Source organism: Bubalus kerabau, chromosome 4, assembly GCF_029407905.1.
Source record: "Bubalus kerabau isolate K-KA32 ecotype Philippines breed swamp buffalo chromosome 4, PCC_UOA_SB_1v2, whole genome shotgun sequence".
Lineage (NCBI taxonomy): Eukaryota > Metazoa > Chordata > Mammalia > Artiodactyla > Bovidae > Bubalus > Bubalus kerabau.
The window spans coordinates 712,357-734,152 of NC_073627.1; the positions used below are offsets into that span (position 1 = coordinate 712,357).

The 21,796-nt window shown below is 38.7% G+C and overlaps 1 protein-coding gene across 6 annotated transcripts in view; it reads left to right on the forward strand.

The window, feature by feature from the left end:
* Positions 1-21,796, forward strand: part of HELZ (helicase with zinc finger) — a 151,022-nt gene that overhangs the window by 59,606 nt on the left and 69,620 nt on the right. For 5 of the 6 annotated variants that reach the window (XM_055574942.1, XM_055574939.1, XM_055574941.1 and 2 more), the window contains 5 exons: positions 6,992-7,325; positions 8,181-8,311; positions 13,221-13,400; positions 13,941-14,045; positions 20,890-21,068. In XM_055574942.1, coding sequence (XP_055430917.1) covers positions 6,992-7,325; positions 8,181-8,311; positions 13,221-13,400; positions 13,941-14,045; positions 20,890-21,068 — 929 coding nt within the window. The remainder of the gene's footprint in view (positions 1-6,991; positions 7,326-8,180; positions 8,312-13,220; positions 13,401-13,940; positions 14,046-20,889; positions 21,069-21,796) is intronic. The other variant, XM_055574943.1, reaches the window with a different exon arrangement.

Below are 21,796 nucleotides of genomic sequence, written 5' to 3' on the forward strand. Positions count from 1 at the left end.
GTCATTTGAACAGTCTTCACAGTCTCTTCACCAGGTGTAGATTCCATCTTAAACCACTTTCTTTGCGCGTCCATAAAAAGCAACTCCCAGCTGTTAAAGTTTTATCACAGTTTGCAGCAGTTCAGTCATGTCTTCAGGCTCCACTTCTTCTTTCCTTGCTGTTACTACCACATCTGCAGCTCCTTCCTCCACTGAAGTCTTGAACCCCTCAGTCATCATTCCAACAAGACTATGATTGATGCTGATATTTTGACCTCTTCCCATGAATCATGAATTTTCTTAATGGCATCCAGGATGGTGAATCCTTGACAGGTTTCCAGTTTATTTTGTTGAGATCTGTCAGAGGAGTCACTGTCTATGGCAGCCTTAACCTCCCAAAATGTATTTCTTTAAGAATGAGACTTGGAAGTCGAAATTACTCCTTGATCCATGAGCTTTAGAATGGATCTGTGTTGGCAGAATGGATCAGCAGTAGTCGTGTTGCTCATCTCCATCAGGCCCCTCGGGTGACCAGGTGCACTGTCAGTGAGCAGTAGTATTTTGAAAGGAATCCTGTTTGCTGAGCAGATCTCAACAGTGGGCTTAAAATATTTGGTAAACTATATTGTAAACAGAAGTGCCATCATTCAGGCTTTGTTGTCCCATTTATAGAGCATAGGTGGAGTCGATTTAGCACAATTCTTAAGGGCCTTAGGGTTTTTGGAATGATAAGTGAACATTGGCTTCAGCTTAAAGCCATCAAATGCATTAGCCCATAATGAGGTTCAGCCTGCTCTTGGAAGCCAGGCGTTGGCTTCTCTCTGACTCCACAGTCCCAGGCAGAGTCTCCTCCTGAGAGAGGCTGTTCCGTCTACACCGAGAGTCTGCTGGTTTGTGCAGCACCTGCATTAATCATCTGAGCTCCATCTTCTGGGTGACTTGTTACAGCCTTTATATCAGCATTCGCTGCTTCACCTTGTGCTTTTACGTTAGAGATGGTTTCTTTCTTAAACCTCATGAGCCAAACTCTGCTAGCTTCCAGGTTTTCTTCTGTGATTTCCTCCCTCTCTCAATTCAGTTCAGTTCAGTTCCTCAGTCGTGCCCAGCTCTTTGCGACTCCTCGGACTGCAGCACGCCAGGCCTCCCGTCCATCACCAACTCCCGGAGTTCACTCAAACTCATGTCCGTTGAGTCGGTGATGCCATCCAACCATCTCATCCTCTGTCGTCCCCTTCTCCTCCTGCCTTCAATCTTTCCCAGCATCAGGGTCTTTTCAAATGAGTCAGTTCTTCGCATCAGGTGGCCAAAGTATTGGAGTTTCAGCTTCAGCATCAGTCCTTCCAATGAATATTCAGGACTCATTTCCTTTAGGATGGACCGGTTGGATCTCCTTGCTCTCCATGGGAGTCCCTCTCTCAGCCTGTATATAATTGTCAGGGCTTATTCTGGATGAGGCTTTGGTTGAAGGGAGTGTTGTGGCTGGTATCACGTATCCAAACAACTAAAATTTTCTACGTATCAGCAATAAAGCTGTTTTTCATTCTTACCATTTGTGTGTTCACTGAAACACAATTTCTAATTTCCTTCAATAACTTTTCCTCCACTTTCACAACTTTGGCTGACTGGTGCAAAAGGCCTAACTTTTGGCCTGTCTTAGCTTCAACAGGCTTTCTTCATTAAGCTTATGAATCATTTCTAGCTTTTGATTTAAAGTGAGAGACGTGACTTTTCCTTTCACTTGAGGCTGATTATAGGGTTATTAATTGGCCTAATTTCATTATTGTTGTGTGTCAGGGAGTAGGGGGCCTGAGGAGACCACGAGAGATGGGGGAATGGCCAGGTGTGGAGTGGTCAGAACACACGCATTTGTCGACTGTTTGTTGTCTTGAATGGGTACATTTCGTGGCATCCCAAAACAATTAAAGTAGTAATATCAAAGATCACCACCACACATGTAGTTATAGTGGAAAAGCTTGAAATACTGTGACAGCTACCAAAATGTTACACAGAGATATGTAATAAACAGTTGCTGGAAAAAATGGTGCCCATAGCCTTGCTTGACTTAGGGGTGCCGTAGACGTTCAATTTGTTTTAAAAAAAAAAAAAAAATGAAACAAAAGCAATATCTGCAAAGGACCATAAAGTGCAACAAAACGACCTATGCCTATGCTTTTACATGATCACCTTAGAATTCCCTTTTTGAAAATAGATTGAATGAAGCCTCTCAAGATTAGACAAAATGTATTTTGACTTGAGGCTGAATTTGATAGGTATATATATTTTTTTTTAATTTTTTAAGAGATAATTTTTTTCAAAGCAGTCCAGATATTAAGATTTCTTTTTATGTTAAGTTTTAGTGTGAGATGTTTGGAGTTGATAAAAATAATGCTGCATTTCATTTAAGTTTTAAAATATGCTTCTGAGTTCTTTCAAGATTTTTTTTTTCAACTTCTCTTGTCCTCAGCTACGTATTGCTCTGCATTCCATAATGATTCCACCTTGAAGTGAAATCAGTTTCATTCTAAGATAAACATTTTCAAAAGAAATTGGCTTTGGCTGAAGCTGCTGTGTGCATGTGCATCAGAGTGTGTCATGGCCTGCTGGATCGGGGTGTTGGGAACGCTGACAGCCGGCAGAACAGGCCTGCTGCATGCTGCCCGCTGGGGCATTGTGTTGCGGTGGCTCAGGCCTCTACTGGTTCAGCCTGGATTGGCCTCAGGAGTCCCAGGTGTTTTTTCACATACGACCTTGGTTGACTTTGTTGTCATTTATTTAGTCAGCAATTGCACAAAAGGAAATTCACTATAGCTTTGAAGTTTTTTTAAAGTTACACTCAAGAGGGCTTCTCTAGTGGTTCAGACAGTAAAGAATCCGCCTGAAATGCGGGAGACCTGGATTCAATTCCTGAGTTTTTTGGGAAGATCCCTTGGAGAAGGGAACAGCTATACACTCCAGTATTCTGGCCTGGAGAATTCCCATGGGGTCGCAAAGAGTCAGACACGACTGAGTGACTTTTTCAAGAGGTTTAACTATTTTTAACACTGATGGAACCATATATCTTTTATCTTCTTGTTGAGTCGCTAAGTTGTGTCTGACTCTTTGCTACCCCAGCACACCAGGCTTCCCTGTCCTTCACTGTCTCCTGGAGTTTGCTCAGACTCATGTCCATTGAGTCAGTGATCCCATCTATCGATCTCATCCTCTGTCACCCCCTTCTCCTTTTGCCTTCAGTCTTTCCCAGCCTTAGGGTCTTTTCTCATGAGTCGGCTCTTCTTATAAGGTGGCCAAAGTATTGGAGCTTCAGCTTCTCTATCAGTCCTTCCAGTGAATATTCTGGGTTAATTTACTTCCATGGGCTACTCTTCTGCCACTTCCAAAAATGTTAGAAATTCTGTAAGCTTTAAAGTTGATTTCAAAGTGTGGCATGTAACAGTGGAAATATCTTTGCTAATTACAGGATGTATTTTATACTCTAGGTATTTGAGTTATTAAATCTCAAAAATTCATGTTATTTAAAATACTTAAAACTTAACTAATGTCTTTTTAGTTTCAGCCTATTAACCTTTTAGAAAAATTAAGTATTGGTAACTGTTACTTTGAGAAGGTCTCTGATGTTTGCTTCTTGAACATAACAGTGAGTCTTTTGTGGGAGAAGCTTAGTACTTTTATTTTCCAGTGCCTCTGCCTTAAGAGTTTTGCTGCAGGGCACAATTAATTGAGTGTCATAAAAGAATCCTTTTACTGCTTTAAAACTGTGAGATTAATTTTTCATGCCTAAGTTGTGACCAAGTGTTTTGGAATGGCAGATTCTAAAACAGGTGTAACAGTAAGACTTTAAATATTACCCAAGTTAGTTGAGAAAATATCATAGGGTTGTAAGAATTTGTTAGAGAATAATATAAAGTAGTTGAAATGGGAATATGGTGTCTTGGAAAAAGTCAGATTATTACAAACATGTACAATTAATTCAGTGAACAAAATTACTGAGTATTCAAAGTGTCAGGTTTTAGGCTGGTCTTTGCTGATTCTAATGCAAACAAGTTATGTTTCCTTCTCCCCCCAAAGCTTGAATGGCCTTTCAAGTCTGCTTTCTGGACTAGCTGGCATTTAAGCTGAATTTTGAAAAGCAGAATTGTCAGGTGGCAAAGTAGGACAAAGGTACTTAGTTTGAAGAAGCAGGATATGAGAATTAGAGCATAGAGTTTTGGGGGAAACTGCAAGTAGGTCATCGTAATTTTCATGGAGGGTGCTGTGTGGTGGAGTGGGGTTGGTGAGATAGAAAGCTGTTTAAACTTTACCCGCAGAGCTGTGTATCATCAGACTTGCATTTTACAGAGATTCTCCAATGGTGGTTTAGAGAACAGATTTGAAGCCAGAAGTTATGGAAGGAGTTTGTTACAGTCATCCAGGTTAGAAATGCTGAGATGCAGATGATTAGGAAGAAGAGGAAATAACAGGGCCTGGTGATTATGTGGTGGGGAATGAAGGTTGGTGATAGAGACAGTCAAAGACAACTTTTGACTGGGACCCTAGGTAAATGGAGAGGGCAATGGCACCCCACTCCATTACTCTTGCCTGGAGAATCCCGTGGACTGAGGAGCCTGGTAGGCTGCAGTCCCTGGGGTCACTAGGAGTCAGACACGACTGAGCACCTTCATTTTCACTTTTCACTTTCATGCACTGGAGAAGGAAATGGCAACCCACTCCAGTGTTCTTGCCTGGAGAATCCCAGGCACAGGGGAGCCTGGTGGGCTGCCATCTGTGGGGTCACACAGAGTTGGACATGACTGAAGCAACTTCGCAGCATCAGCTAGGTAAACAGTGCCCTTATCTGGGCCTTGTGACACATGGGAGGGTTGGTGTATGGGAGCGTGCAGGGAGGTTGGGTGCAGAGTCTCTTCTGTTTGCACTGAGTTTGCAGAGCACGTAATCCAGGGTGCGTATTTGGCAGTTGGGTTTACAGTCCTGAGCTGAGACATCTTGGAGAGGATGACCTTGGTTGGTAAGAGGGTGACCTCAGCCAACACAAGAAGAGGGCAGGGTGGGTGGTGCCTAGTTGGGAGATCGAGGATCAGGCAGAAGGGCAGGAAGGGAACTCTGGAGAGTGTGACTGGACAGAAGCCAGTGGGAGAAGCAGTTTAAAAGAAACGGAAAGTGGTTGCAAAGTAGTGATAATGAGAAACAAAGTCAGAAATGTGTTCATCAACTTTGGCAACATAGAGGTCATTTGTGAGTGAAGAATGGGCTGTAAGGAATCTCTTCTCTGAGAAAGTTCTAATGTTCACACATCTCAGTTATACGGATGATAAAAGCAAAGTAAAAATTTAACTTTATATGAAAAAATATGAATAACCTAAGGGTTCCTGTTCTTTTATAAAGCTTGTGTTCTGTTCTGCTTTGTTTTTAAGGGAGGTGAACGGAGATTGTGTGTAAACTGGGCAGGGTGGCACACTTTTGTCTCACTTTCACTTTGTGACGTATTTTTATATGAATCTTCAGTGCACATTCCAGTCTTCAAAGACTCAAATGTATCTAGATAACATGCAGTCTATTTCTTTAAATTATATCCTACTTTTCTAGTTTGGATCTAGTGGAATGGTGCATAGAGAATGAGAGAAATAGAATATGGCTTTCAGGAATCCATGTATTACATGTACATGTATATGATCACACACTCAGCAAGTACTCCTAGAATTCATCTGATCCTCAAGAAAGCCATGTTATTAAATATTAAGTTTATATTTATAATAAAACATTTTTATGTATTTTTTGTAGCTTTGAGTATATTGTAAGTGTATTTTAAAATAACTTATAATGGAGCTTATAAATACTATGACTTACTACGTACATAAATAGCTGTTTTATTTTTCTTAAATATTTTATTATTGCTGTTTAAATACTTCTCTAACTACAGTTTTCTAACTTTAAAGTATATAAATGGAAATTCAGAATTTTAATATATTTTAATTAGAATTGATTTCCTAATATTGTAAACAATACAGATGTTTTTGTATAGTGAAATGTATAATGTTTTGGAAAAGGATATTTCTTTCTTTTTCTTTAAGAATTTATAAGACATTCTGGACATCATGTATCCAAAAGAAGACCTGAACAGCAAACAGTTCCATACCACCACTAAAAAGTAGCCTTTCCACAAATGGGTGTATAGATTATAAAACAAGTAAATTTTTAAACCTTATTAAGAAAAAGAAAATGTTCCTGTTGTTACCACTTTGTCTTCTCTCTCACAGCATCATTTCAGAATGGCAAAGGAGAAGAGCTGTTAATCAATTTAAGTCTTGCTTTCCCTTCGTCTTTCCTGCCTGTGGGTTAACTTTGCCTCTTGTGCGTCCTGCACGCACACGTTCTCTTTCATGCTCTCGTGCGCATGGAGGGGAATGGGGGATAAGATAGCCCTGAACCCCTCCTGCTGTAATTTCGGCATGAGATCTGCCTCGGTGTAGGTGTGAGCAGAAATGTATTCTGGATGTTATTCATTAACAGTCCTGGAAGTGAAATTTTATGATTAGACTCTTTGGGTAAGAACTACTTAGAAAGCATCAGTTTAATCAAAGTCTGTTGTAGTTTCAACACATGCATTTCATTCTGGCTTAGGTGATTTTAAAGTCTTGATTGTCTTACTGGTGTATTCAAACAGGCTTTCACATTAAATAGTACGTGACGTTTCATTTTATTAAAAAAAAAAATCATTCTTAGCTTCATTTTAAATGCTCAGATTTAAAAACATGTGTATTCTTCAATACAACTAAGCATGCATTTTTGTAAACATGCAGAGTTTATTCATTCACTTACAGTTTTGCTGTTTCCAGCTTGGATTAAAGACAGAAAGATAGTATATAATTTGTAGCTCAGCAAAGTGTAATGGATAATTAAGTTTTAATTTTTCTGTTTATTTTTATTTTGTTTTATTCTTTTATTTAGTTTTAATGTTTTGAATGTAAAAATGTTTAAGTGTAAGAAATTTAAACTCATTTTTCTACTTCTGATTTAGGTTCAATCTTAAAGTGCAGTTGCAGATTCTAGCAAGCTTCATGCTCACTGGAGTTTCTGGAGGTGCAAAGTATGCTCAGAATGGACAACTTTTTGGTCGCTTTAAGCTTACTGAAACTCTTTCTGAAGATACTTTGGCTGGACGGCTGGTGATGACCAAAGTCAATGCTGTTTATTTATTACCAGTCCCTAAAGAGAAGTTAGTACAGACCCAGGGAACCAAAGAGAAGGTTTATGAAGCTACTATTGAAGAAAAAACAAAAGAATATATATTTTTAAGGATATCCAGGGAATGCTGTGAAGAACTTAATCTTCGGCCTGATTACGACACACAGGTATGTTTCGAAGAGTGGCGCCTTCGCTGTGGTTGGCCTCCTTGTTAGCTGATACTCTTCTTCTGGCTTGATTTCCCTTTCTCTGCTGCAGCGAGAAGTACAGCTGTCTTGGAGTATTAATTCTGGTGGGTGGAGAATCAGACCTTTGGTGACTTTCAGAGAAAAATCGATTTTCTTTAAGTAAAATCTAAAATATTCCATTTTTATACATGGTAAAGCTTTCTGATTTCTGTTTTAAATCAGCAATGGAAAAGCAGTTTAAAAAGAAACTGAGCTAGGTCCTGGGGCCGTTCTTATCTGAAGTTGTATCTGCTCTCGTGCTTTGTGTCTTTATGGATTTTTAGGTGAACTCTGCTCAGTCTGTCTGCCATATTTAAGTGGAAAGCTGCCTTTTTTTTATATCTAAATATAGCATTTGGTGAATATTATTTGTTCATAGTAAATCAATACAGTGTCATAGGGTTGGTTTTAATCCTTGAGAGATGGTATTTCAGAGATGTTCTACTAATTTTACCAAATATATTCTTCATAGGAATGGTGGAATCAGATAACCTTTATTTAATGATTAACTAATTAAGTGCCTCAGTTTCTTTAGTTGACAAATGAGGTTAATCATAGTATACACATCATTGGTGCTATGTGAAGTGAATATAACAGTGCCTGGTACTAAATAAAGCAAATATTACACATAAATAATTATGATTAGACAATGATGACACTTTAAAGGCATCTCTAAACTTGGCTCCTGTCAAAGGTTGTCTCCACAGAGCATTCTAGCAAACTGAAAAATATCGGTGTTTACCTTAATGCTTTTTAAAGAACCTTTTTTTTTTTTTTTTTTTTTTTGTATTTCAGGTTGAACTCCAGTTTCAGTTAAATCGATTACCCCTCTGTGAAATGCATTATGCGCTAGACAGGGTCAAGGACAATGGGGTTTTGTTTCCAGATATCACTATGGCTCCAACCATACCTTGGAGTCCCAACAGGTACAGTAAGCGATACCTCGTTCAGGAGGTTATGTTAATATTAAACTGAATATCTATATCAAGTAACTCAAGCATGTTTGTAAGAAAATTTCCATATATTCTTCAAGAGACATGTTCTTAGTTGAGAAAAGAGAGTGCAGGAACGCTTAGAATAAAGCATTTGAAGTTCCTCATCTGTTCTCTTCACTTTCCCTCAGAGTATAAATGAGTTCTTTTGCTTTTCTCAACAGATGTAATTTGATCGATTGATGCCACGCAATTTAGGAATATTTCTGAGTAGAAGTTGAATAGGAAATCCAGGGCCTTTTTAAAAGTAGTTCAAAGAATTTAAAATGATTTTTGAATATGAAATACATTTTTGTAATTTAAGAAAAAATGGAGGATGTATTATAGAAGATGCTATAAAATTAATCATTGTGTAAATATTTTTCTGCTTAACTCTCTTTACACATTGTTACATGTAATTAAATATGACCCTTCTGTTTGTCTCCAGATTGGCTGCAGTGGATGCCCTATGCCTGCACCTTCTTTTCACTCTCTCACTGGTTTATCCTCTTAGCCCCCACCCAGGCTCAGCTCACTCCATGTTTCTTTAAAATCTCAGTAGCTATACAAAAATGGGTTATTCTTTTCATCACTTGTGTCAGTCCAGCCATGGGAGGGCCCGTCTGACAGAGGCTCTGGTTATCTCTAATAAGTGATTCCCAAGGTCACCCTCAGTGTTGGCAGGAGCTGGTAGACAGGGAAGCATGAGCAAAGAGGATGACGGGGGAAGTTTGTATGGGCCAGGCCTAGACGTGACTTACATCATTTCCCCTCACATTCATCTCTGCTGGTCCTAAAAACAGAACAAAGCAAAATACACCTTACGACACAAAATCCACGTCACTTCTCCCTGCTCTCACTGACTCCTGCTACCCCTTCCCTGTGTTTATCGCCAACATTCTTGAGTGGAAACAATCAGCCTGGTTCTGGCATTCTTATTTACCCATCCTGTAATCTCTGTTCTCTACTTTCTCACTCTCCTGAGAGCAGTCAGAGATCTCCCTGACATCTTACCTTTCTAGCTCTCATGTGATTGGCTTCTCTGCGTCCTTCCTCCTCTCTGTCCATAGACCAGTGCATATTTAGAGCTGCACTATTTTGGTAGCCTTCAAGCTTATCGTCAGTCCCGCTAGTTCTGTGGGCTAACACACATATTTCTTTCTTCCAAAGTTGTTTTGCTAAAATAATCATTTCATTTCATTACATACACACCCCTGAAGGCGTCTCCTTCATATGTGGATAAAATCTGAACATCCTAATACAAAACTTTCATTATGTGTCTCATTGACAGTGCTTTCCAACAGTATCTTTTCAGATTTCTTATAGTTTTTCCTAATTTACTCTCCCTTTCTTCCTCTAAATCCTCATGTACTAGCCATATTGAAGTACCTTGATGTTTGTTCAATTTGCCCTGCACTTACTTGCTTCCTTATCTTTAAAAAAAAGACCTTTTTAAAAAAAAAAAAAAAAAACTGGTAAAATCTACGTAAGACTTATCATCTTAACCATTTTTAAGTGTATAGTTCAAGAGTGCTAACTATATTCACAGTGTTTATAATCTCCAGAACTTTCTCATCTTGTAAAACTGAAACTTCATACTTATTAAACTCTATATTTCCCCCTCCCCAGCCCTGTGTTCTAGCTCTGTTTTTTTCCTCCCTGAAACCATCTTTGCCCAGTATTGATCTATTGGAGAATCTGTCTGTCCTTTAAGATTTAGTTCAGCTTAAGTGCTCTCTCCTAAAGAAAATGAACCTGACCTTTCCATTTCAGTATTTCAGCAGATACTTACTGATGCCTACTACATGCTTGTTTCAGTCAGTTTTGTGCTTTCAAGCATAATTTCTCCAAAGTTAATTTTTTCCGTTGTATACATTTCTGTTCTCATTAGACTCTGATCTTTTTAGAAGAGACCATATCTTATTTCTCTTTGAATCTCCAGCATGGCCTCGCACATTATTAATATATGACACATTTGAGTTAATAAGAATATCATGTTTAAAGAAGAAAATTAGGGTTTTAAATGTGAAGCCATACCAGTAAACTTTTAGGTGTTTCCTTGATATACTCACTTCTGAAAAATAGTTTGTATATAGCAGTATATTCAGATACCACTGATGTGTTAACTGCAACAGTAAGGAAAGGTCAAGTAGCAGAAAACTTTCAAGCAGAGAGTTCATACCACTATAATGTAAAAAGCAATTAAAATGTATCTGAGTCTAGGAGTTTTAAGAAACTGTTAGCTATTTAAAATCTTTTCTGGAATAAGATGAAATATGCAAAGATAAATGAAATTTAGAAATTATTCTTGAAGCTGTAGCCTATAAATTAATAATAACAATGCATTAGACCAGGAAAAAAAAGAACTCAATATTAAATTGGTTCAGGAAATAAAATAACCTTTAAATGAAGAGTAAATGGAGAGACTTTACATTTTTTTAATTGTGAAAATCAGAAGTTTTACCAGCATGTTTATTGTAAATCTTCTTCTTTGTTAAGCAGGTGGTACAATAAATAAAGACAGTTTATTTTACTTATTGGCTTTCCATACATGTTCATTATTCATAACCAGAAACTAGAGAGACAACACATGATAAAGTTTCTGATCTACTCTGAAGCATTTATTTACACTGAAACAATTGACAAATAGAATGGCCAATATAAATAAAACAAAAGATACCAACATATTTTAGAATTATACCTATAAATCTATCATTAATCTCTTAGATTTTACTTAGGTATATATCGATAATCTAATATCTGTCTCATTAAAGTTCCCAAATTTGAGAGATGAGAGGGTATTTTAAGAACATTCTTTTATTTTCAAAAGTGTGCTCTGGTCAAATAATATAATAATATCTTATTTTTCTGAAATCTTTAGAAAATATTATAGTAATAGAAGTCAGCATTAGTTTTGCACTTGTTGCTCAACTGTTTTTCTTAACAGCTTGCATGCATTATCTCATTTCATCTTTAAAATATCTATCTGATGGAATGTGATTATCTCCATGTACAGATAAGGGAGCTCTTGAGGTGAGGCATCATAGAATCACAGTGGTTAGTATGGATGCAGGTAGCAGTTTGGCTGAACTAACTGTGCCTTAAGCAAGTAGTAACTGAGACCCAGAGCTTGGTGGTCCAGGGCCGGTGCAGGGGCTCAGCAGTGCCGTTGAGGACGAGGTCTCCCTTTCCTCTCCACTTAAACCAGAGTTGGGTCTCCAGAGACTGGAGAAAGGAGTATTCTTGCTGGCTAGGTTCACTAATCGAGGAGGTAGAGAAGGGTGCTGTGGATGGTTTGAGCAGGACCTGTTCCACAGTGTCTGCCACATAGATCAGATCTGGACTCAGTACTCAGCTAAAGCAATTTCCTTACTTACAGAAGATGGAGCATTGCTGGGTACTGGCAGAATTGTGAGTAAATAAATTGGATGAGGGAGTCCTTGAATTTTTAGTGAATTCCTTCTAGGAAATCTAGTGTCACTGGTCAGAGTCCTTTCGGTTTTTACTTAAAAAAAAAAATTGTAAATATCAGAAAAATAAGTAATCATGCTTATATGGTTAAAATTTGTTTTCTGAGGTTTTACATTAGTAGAATTTGTTTGACATTTTCTATCATAATACATAGCATTTGTTACACTTTTTTAAAACTGAAAGAGTTAAGAAGATTTTCCGTAAATAGCTAGCTTCTGTTTTAAGTACAGTGTAGCCTCGTAGAGTGGGAATTGTTCTGTCTAAACCGTGTTCTCCTATTTCAGGACTGTTTTGTAGGCATTTTGCAAAATTTCCAAGAGTCTCTTTGCACACGCTTCCTATTTTGGCTCACATCTCCCTCGTTTTTACCGTAGTTGCTGCAGTCTTAAGTACTATAACTGTAGTTGTGAGAAAGAACGCTGTTGATTCTCCACTTAGTTTGATCCCTTTCAGCATCTGCTGTCCATTTAAATCTTCAAAAGTAGCCAAGTCAGCGAAGTGACACTAATAAGATAGACCTCCTCAGAGGGCCGTTTGTGCTGCCGTGACAGGTGTCTCTGCCCTGAAGAATATGGCACACCTGTCTCACTTGTGTGTGGAGATACTAGAAAACATTTCATCTTGTTTGGCCTTAAACTGTTTTCTTTTTTAAATTATGAAAGTATGATAGTACATTTATAGGAAACTTGGAGAATACAGAACAAAGTTACATAAAGTTCTACTATAAAATTATTTTTTGGGTAGATGAATTAAGATTTTTAGTTGAAGTTTCAGTATCTAACTCTCAAAAATTAATAGAATGAATAGAAAAGTTAAAGGATATGATAGACCTAAAAAGCACCATGAACAAAACCTCTTATTTTCTAAATTAAGATCTTTATAAAAGTTTGATCTCTCTTAATCAGTGACACACAGAGGTTTTTATTTTTCTTTTGTTTTAGATTTTACTGAGAAATCTTGCAGTGGTTTAGAATTTGAAAATTAGTTTTCCTTTGGCATTTAATTTGCTATGCAAAGAAACTGCTAATACATTATTACCAGAAAAAAAGTTTTCTGGTGCTTATGTAAGAGGGAAAGTACATTTTTGAGACATGACTGTTACTGTTGGTAGACATGGCAGCAGCTCGACTAGAAGTGTGTTGTGATGTCTTCAGGTTAGTACTCAGAGTCTTGTGTACCTGGAAAGGACAAGATAACTACAAGTGAATTCTGATCATCATAGTAAAATACCCTATACTGACTCTGTTTGGGGAATTTTTAACATGTAGTTTTAGAATAAGCATTTGTTGTTATAGGTGCTATGTTATTTCCATATTTTTAATGGTTCATTGAAATTCAGGATACCTATATGTCATGTTATGTTTAAAATAACTTAGATTTTAATTTTCTTTAGGCAATGGGACGAACAGTTGGATCCTCGGCTAAATGCAAAACAGAAAGAGGCTGTTCTGGCCATTACAACCCCACTTTCAATACAGTTGCCTCCAGTCCTCATCATCGGCCCATATGGGACGGGCAAAACATTCACTCTAGCTCAGGCCGTCAAGCACATTCTCCAGCAACAGGAGACCAGGTAAGATGGCGGTGCGCGTGCTCTGACCATCAGCAGGGCACAGCTCGTGTCCTTGTTGTGAAAACAGAGCAAGGGCTAGCAAGACAGTTTTCATCTTGCTTGTAAAGATTTTAAAAATAAAATTATAAAAAGACCCCAAAAGAGCCCACACTCAGACCCCAAAGCACTAAAATTTGAATTTTCTGAAAACATCCTGTTTTAAAACATTGGTAACATAGAGAATGGTAGCTTTTAAATAGTCATCAAAATGCTGAGTCTGCTAAGAGTTGTGATAAATATTAGAGTTAAAAGGGTTGGGTTTTTAAAAAATAATTTTATATGATTTAAAAATAATTTGGGGGAAGTTGTCTCCTTTACAGCTTAGAGAGTAATTAAGCTTTAAGAATAATTGCCTAAAAGCATAATTGAATATGTTAGAGGTTACTGAGTAGGTTGAGGGAAATGTATTATATTAAAATGGCCACTGCTTTTTTTTTGGTGTTATACTGCTTGAATAGTTTTGTGTTGTATCATTCTTTTTATTTGCACCATTTATTTCAGCAGGATTCTCATTTGCACCCATTCTAATAGTGCTGCTGATCTCTACATAAAGGATTATTTACATCCATATGTAGAAGCAGGCAATCCCCAGGCAAGACCTCTCAGGTATTTTTTTAAGGCTTATTATGTATCTGTATCATACTTTATTATTCTTAAGAAAAGGTGTCTATCAAGATTTCAGTAACATTGAGAAAACCAAAATCTTTAACTATGCATTGACATTTGGAGGTTATGCCTTTTGAAGATACTATTTAAGGAAAAGTTTTAAAATCTTTGACCATTCATTTCTTAAACATTAAGAGAAAGACATCCTTTTTTAAGTTTTGTATGTAAAAAAATGTTGTTACAATCTAAGCCAGTTTTGATGTGTTCCTCTAAAAACTACTGTGACAAAATAATACATTTATGATTATACCAATTTTAATTAAATTTGTAGTATATTTTGCATGGCAGAGTAGTCATGCAGTGATAGTTCAGTATGGAAATAAAATTTGGACTGTGATCATGCAGGTAATTTAATAGTCACTATATATTAGAGAAGCGTGAAATTGAAGTGATTTCTGCAACAAAATGTAATTGACTGGTATTTACAACTCTTTGCTATCATTTAAGAGATAAACTGTCAAAGAAAATTCTAGGTTAATGTAGGTCCTCTAAGTGTATATGGATATGAAATGTTCTTAAATACAGGATTGTGGGGGAATAAAATCCTTTTCTTCAGAAAACAATAAAGAGTCATTAAATGGTTATTTATTATACCATTTGCTTTCATTGTTATATGAATTAATATTTAGTTTTGCCATTTTACAAACTAATATGTCATGCCCTGTGTTGTTCAAATACAATTATTGTTTAAAAATTAATTTCTAACCACACTTTTGAATCATAATTCACTAACTTTTTATTTCTAGCTGAGCCTAGGCATGGAAAAATGAGGTTACACTATTTAATTCTTTAATAACCATAAGCAAAGCCATTTGAATGAGGTAACAATTCCATGAAGAAGAACAAAAGAGAAGAAAGTGGCCTGGCCTGTTAGCACAGGTGTTTATGCTGTACTGTTTCTACTCAAGATGGATGAGAGAAGAGATCATTATTTTAAGTAGAATTCAGTTTTATTTGATAAGAAAATATCACATGGATACAATCACTATAAATGAAAATGTGGTATTTACCAGTGGATAAATTAATCAGTAACTAGTTTGCTTCATATTCTAATGTCTTTTAGCTCATAAGTGAAATTGAGTTAGCAATAGCATTTTTGCTATGCGTGTTCTTACTTCAGTGGAGAGAAGATATTTTATTGTTGGTAGAGCTTGTGTGTGTGCTTATGTCTGTGTGTTTGTATATGTGTGTTATGTAGGAACTGTGACAGTCGCATGCATTATTGTCCTTGGCTTGGAAGCAGTGGGGTGAAGGCCCCTGCACGCTTGGCTGACCCACCACAGGTCATTTGACATTGGGGGCATGACAGCTGTTGTTGATAAGCACTGAAATCCATTAATTGACTAGCATTGTGTTTGGCTTTTCCTGTGTAAAATTATGTTTGAAGAGTTATAATCCAACATATTCCAGTAGGGTGGCCCAAGTACAGAAACTTGCCCTCTGGCAAAAGATACTTAAATTTATTTAAATTAAAATTTCATGTTATTTCATTTAGTAAGTGGAATAAAATAAGAAAAGGCTTGGCCGCCCCATTTGTTTTATGTGGCCTTATATTTTCACCGTGGTTTTATGTTGAGGAAAGATGTTGACTTGTGAGTGTATTTCCTAGAAAAGTCAATGCATTGAAATGTTGGAGTTTGTTAGTACCATCTGTTACAGCGAGTGTTAGTTGCTCAGTCATGTCCAACTCTTGGCAACCCCGTGGACCTTAGCCCACCAGAAATTCTCAATTCCCTCCGTGGAATTCTCCAGGCAAGAATATTGGAGTTGGTTGCCATTTCGTCCTCCAGGCTATCTTCCCGATCCAGGGATCGAACCCGGTCTCCTGTATTGCAGGCAGATTCTTTACTGTCTGAGCCACCTGGGAAGCCCAATAATTATATTACGTGAGATTAATTAATGATACTCCTAATGGACAACAAATGTGAGAGGTGTGGGAGCTAGAATAGAGAAAATTAGAATGGCTGAGCACTCTGGGGAGATCAGCTTTATCTGAGTTGTCCCAGGATTCAGGGGAGAGGACACCAGGGGGCACTAATTGTCCACATATGACCTTGAAGATTTGTTGTCTGTGGAGTAGAGGTGCCAGTGGCAAACTTGCCTTCTCACCTGAGTTTAGAGTGGGCCCAGCAAGTGCCATAAAGGGCGAGACCAGCCAGCGAGAGGAAGCAGTTAGAACAGCAAATGTGTTTAAATATGCACACTTAGGGTTAAAGCATATAAAATTCTATAGTTATCAGGAGTTGAGCTTAAATTGGGCTTCCCAGGTGGCGCTGCTGCTTCTGCTGAGTCGCTTCAGTCGTGTCCGACTCTTCGCGACCCCATGGACTGCAGCCCACCAGGCTCCTCCGTCCATGGGATTTTCCAGGCAAGAGTACTGGAGTGGGGTGCCGTTGCCTTCTCCACCCAGGTGGCGCTAGTGGAAAAAAAAAAAAACCCCGCCTGCCAATGCAGGAGCCATACAGTTTCACTCCCTGGGTCAGGAAGATGCCCTAGAGGAGGGCAAGGTGACCTATTCCAGTATTCTTGCCTGGAGAATTCCACTGGACAGAGAAGCCTGGCGGGCTACAGTTTATGATGTCACAGTGTCAGACACAACTGAAACGACTTAGCACGCACTCACGACCTTAAATCAGAGAAGGCGATGGCACCCTACTCCAGTACTCTTGCCTGGAAAATCCCATGGACGGAGGCGCCTGGTGGGCTGCAGTCCATGGGGTCGCTAAGAGTCGGACACGACTGAGTGACTTCCCTTTCACTTTTCACTTTCATGCATTGGAGAAGGAAATGGCAACCCACTCCAGTGTTCTTGCCTGGAGAATCCCAGGGACGGGGGAGCCTGGTGGGCTGCCATCTATGGGGTCGCACAGAGTTGGACACGACTGAAGCGACTTAGCAGCAGCAGCAGCAGCAGGACCTTAAATTATTTAGGAATGGAGGTTTTAGAATCCACTTTAATGACATTTAGTTTCAGTGTTCACTTGCTACTTTGTTAGAAGATTTTAAAATGGAATAGAAAGGAAAACATAGCTTGTTTCTATGTATGGTTCTGAAGGTCAGTATCTGATTCTGGCCCAGTTCTTACCTATTAGATAAAGGCTATCTGTGGAGAAAGTATAGTGTTTCCTGGACAGATATAAAATATTATTTTATAAAGATTTTTAAATAAATAGATCAGATCTTTCTGATTCTGTAGTATCTTAAGTAATAATATTTTGGGGATATTCATTACATATGTATTCAATACATAAATAAAATTTCAGTGAATTGAAATAATATATTACCAGACAGTCTTTTGTTGTAAATTTCATTATAATTCTTGTGGGATGTGCAGACAGTTTGTTTCTAAAAATATGTAAATTACTTAGTTGGTATCACTTTTACATTTTATACTATGAACTTGAAAGTATCAGTTCTCCAGTTTTGAAAAATGTTGCTGCTGCTGCTGCTGCTAAATCATGTCAGTTGTGTCCAACTCTGTGCAACCCCATAGACGATAGCCCACCAGGCTCCTCCGTCCCTGGGATTCTCCAGGAAAGAACACTGGAGTGGGTGAAAAGTGTTGTTGGGTGTGTTTTAAATGATCTTCTAGATGGTGTCTGCCTTAGATGTTTCACAAAATGCAAGTACTGAGAAAAGATTTAAGTCTTTTTGAAGTTAGCCCTAGACTAACTTGTATTTTTCAGTAAAGAGGCCTGATGATCAAACTTTGTATTCTCACTAGCTTCAGCTTGAGGACACTTTCTGGGGTAACTACAGAAAGTCAGTGTTGAGGCTCAGAGCTTCTATTTTTGTTCTGTCTTTGAGGAAGAAGCAGTGCCTGGAGTTAGATCGGATGAATAATTTGAAAACTACTTTTTCAATTTTATAATGAAGTGTTCATTTAAGAAGATATAGAAAAACATAAAGAAGAAAATAAAGATTATCTGTAATCTTACCAGTCAGAGATAAATACTAACATTTTCGAGTTTAATTTCTGGTAATTTATATGCTTAAATACACACACTGAAGTTAATATTAATGGAATCATAATTTGTAAGTGTTTTTATTCAGATAATTTGTAAAATTAGGTTTTTCGTATATTTAAAAGTAAATTCTGACTCGCTGATCTGCTTAAATATTTTTTATTAAAGCCTAAAACATGTTTAAGATATTGGTTACTTTCACAGTCCTTTCTATCATAGTAATGTTTTTAAAATACATTACTTTACTTTCCTCTATTATAATTATAAATTAGTGACATTTATTAAATCCTTTTTTCTTTTTTGCTTTGCTTAAAAAAAAGGACAACCAGTTTTAATTGTTTCAAGGAGGGTTAGAACACATTTTAGAAGAGCATGAGATTAGTGTTCGTATATATTACATTTGAACTGCCTTTGAAACATTCTAGAAGAGACAGCTGTTAAATAGTTAGATATGCATCCTGGAGCTGAGGTGAGGTCTTGGCTGAAGAGAGGAGTCATCAGGGTGGTCATTGGTAGTAATTGAAGGCTTGGGCCTGGGATGATAGGGGAGAGCACTAAAGACTCAGCCTTGAGAAACCCCAGCAGGGGGAGCAGGAGGAAGGAGAGCAGGGGAGGCTGAGTCCTGGCAGCCAGGAGAAGAGGGCATTTCAGGAAGGACACAGCCAGAGAGTGAGGTGCTACTGCAAGTGACTTGATGGGCCCGGAAAATGCCCGCACAATTTACTGCCATGGCAGTGTATGTTCCCTGACTGGACCCCACCATCTCCTGAGTTCTCTCCTGCTTCATTGACTGCTGTTTCCCAGTCTCCCCCCTGCACCTCTCTGTTGCCCAGTCTCCCCCCTACACCTCTCCTTGTCTCCCCCCTACGCCTCTCCTTGTCTCCCCCCTGCGCCTCTCCTTGCCCAGTCTCCCCCCTGCACCTCTCCTTGCCCAGTCTCCCCCCTGCGCCTCTCCGTTGCCCGGTCTCCCCCCTGCACCTCTCCTTGCCCGGTCTCCCCCCCTGCGCCTCTCCATTGCCCGGTCTCCCCCCTGCGCCTCTCCATTGCCCGGTCTCCCCCCTGCGCCTCTCCGTTGCCCGGTCTCCCCCCTGCGCCTCTCCATTGCCCGGTCTCCCCCCTGCGCCTCTCCATTGCCCGGTCCCCCCCGCGCCTCTCCGTTGCCCAGTCTTCCCTGACACCTCTCCGTTGCCCAGTCTTCCTTCTGCGCCTCTCCATTGCCCAGTCTCCCCTCTGTGCCTCTCCATTGCCTAGTCTCCCCACTGCGCCTCTCCTTGCCCAGTCTCTGCGTGTTGAGATGGTCCCTTGACCATTTTTCCAGCTAGTTTCCTTTCTAACTACTCTGTTCTCCAGGCGAGCTCTTCTAGTCTTCAGGTTTAACTCTATTGTATTTTCTCATCTAGGGCATTCTCCACCCTTACAAATGCCTTTGCTTACTGGATATCTCTACTTGGGTGTCTGCTACTAAATATATTCAAGACTGAATTCTCAATTCCCACCCCAAACTTGTTCTTCCGTTTCATCACCACTGCCATTCATCTGGTTTCAAAGCCATGGAATCACCCATTCTCTTACATGCCACATCTAGTATATCAGTAATCCTGTTAGTGCTCCTCTCAGAGTGTACAGTGTATCTGACCACTTTCACGTCTCTGTTGTTACCACCCTGGCTCACACATTTGGTTTCTCTCATCCAGGTCCTTAGAGTAGCCTCCTAACTGGTCTCCCTGCTGTTGTCCCTGCCCCTGCCCCTCGTAGTCTGTGGTGTGATGGAGCTGCTTGTGCTGCTTTGTGAGAGCCAATCATGTGCATGTCTTCTCGGGTTCATGTTTAGTAACACCATGTTGGTAGCTTGAAATGGGCCCTGATAGCGAGTTTCATAGCACGGAGACCAGCGAATAGCACAGGTCAGGCCGTGCCGTCTGTGCCTGAGAGCTGACTGTGCAGAGTTTACCAGCACCCCACTGTCCAGCCGTCTCCCCTGCCTCCGGAACGGTGTATTCTGTCTACAGAAACAGAGCGGTCCTTTAACGACATAAGTCACGTCACATGACATGTGCCTTGTTACAACTCTCCGATGGCTTTCTGTTAAAATCACAGTAAACCCAAAGTCTTTATGAAAGCTAGCAAGCCATGTGATTTGCCTCTGAACTGGGCTGTAGTGGATAGGTACCCAGTGGATCTTTGTGATGGTGTGAGTTAGAGACGGGAGGAAGGTGGATGAGATGTTTCTATACCATCTTAGTAATCTGTTGCATGAGTCCTATTTATATTTTTGTTTTGCAATTAATAGAAGAGATGCTTTTAAGATGTTCTGGTTGTCCAGAATTTAAATTTATTTTTAAATCTCTAGAACTTTAGATAAAGATCTGCTTAAATATAGGTGTAAGACTGTATTCTAAAATGCAAATGCAAGTAACTTTTGAAATCTCTTGTAAGTATGCAATTCATTGTTTTTTATTAGCATAGATAATTAAAATGTTATTTTTGTAAGATATTCCAGGGAAAAAAGTAATTGGAAATGTTTTCAATTAAAAAGAAAACCAATGCTTATGAAACCCTTTGTGTCATTCTGTTGTAAAATTAATCTGAACGCTTAAAATCATTTGATATTTTTCCTATCATAGTGTATGTACTTTCTGCTTGATTCTGGGGGAAGTCACCATTGTATGTTAAATTCTAATCCAGTAGACTGTTAACAGTTACCAGATTTATTTGTGAAATTCCAGGTGTTGTCTTAAAATTATACTCTCAGCGTTCTGATAATCAGATACAGTAAGATGTTAATAAGTATAAACAGGACATGTTATCTTCTTTTATAGGGTATATTTCAGAAACCGCTGGGTGAAGACTGTCCACCCAGTTGTGCATCAGTACTGTTTGATCTCAAGCGCACATTCCACCTTTCAGATGCCACAGAAAGAAGATATTCTGAAACACCGAGTGGTGGTTGTTACATTGAACACTTCCCAGTACCTCTGTCAGTTGGACCTTGAACCTGGTATGCTGACTCAAGACACAGAAAAAGTGAATGCACAGGGCTTCTACGTTCAGTTTAGACCAGGCGTTGGCGTGTGGGCCATATCTGGCCTACAGTCTTTGTAAATAAAGTTTTATCGGATGGAACACAGTCGTGCCCATTTACTCCCTATATTTTCTTTGGATGCTTTTGTGCTACAGCAGCTGAGTTGAGTAGTTGCAACAGATTGCATGGCTAGAAAAAAACCTAAAATGTCACTGTTGGGCCCTTCACACAGAAAAAATTATCCATCCCTAGTTTAGACATTTCAGTGACTGTTACTTTGTCTTGTTCTCTGATTGATCAGATGATATTTAATATTGATCACGTCAGAAATTCAAAGTTGGAGAGTTTTTTTTTTACAGTTTTCTCAAGTATATAATTTTAAAATACTTGTGCATTAATACAGTGTAGAGGCAACAATTATGATAGTTTTTTGACATACTATTAAGATTATTATATTTAATTATAGGAACTATGTAAAATCAAATATAGAAAGTACAGATATAAGGTAACAAAAAGTTCTGATAAATATGGCAAAGCTTAACCATCAAAATGTGGTGTCACTTTAAGATAGTTGCTTTGGAAGGACATTCATTTATTGTTCTTATATTACGATTGTTGACATTGCTCAACCCGTTTTTGCTCTCTCCTTTTGGAATTGCTTTCAGAGCCAGTACCAAGTTCTTTTCCATTTCTGAAAGGTAGAG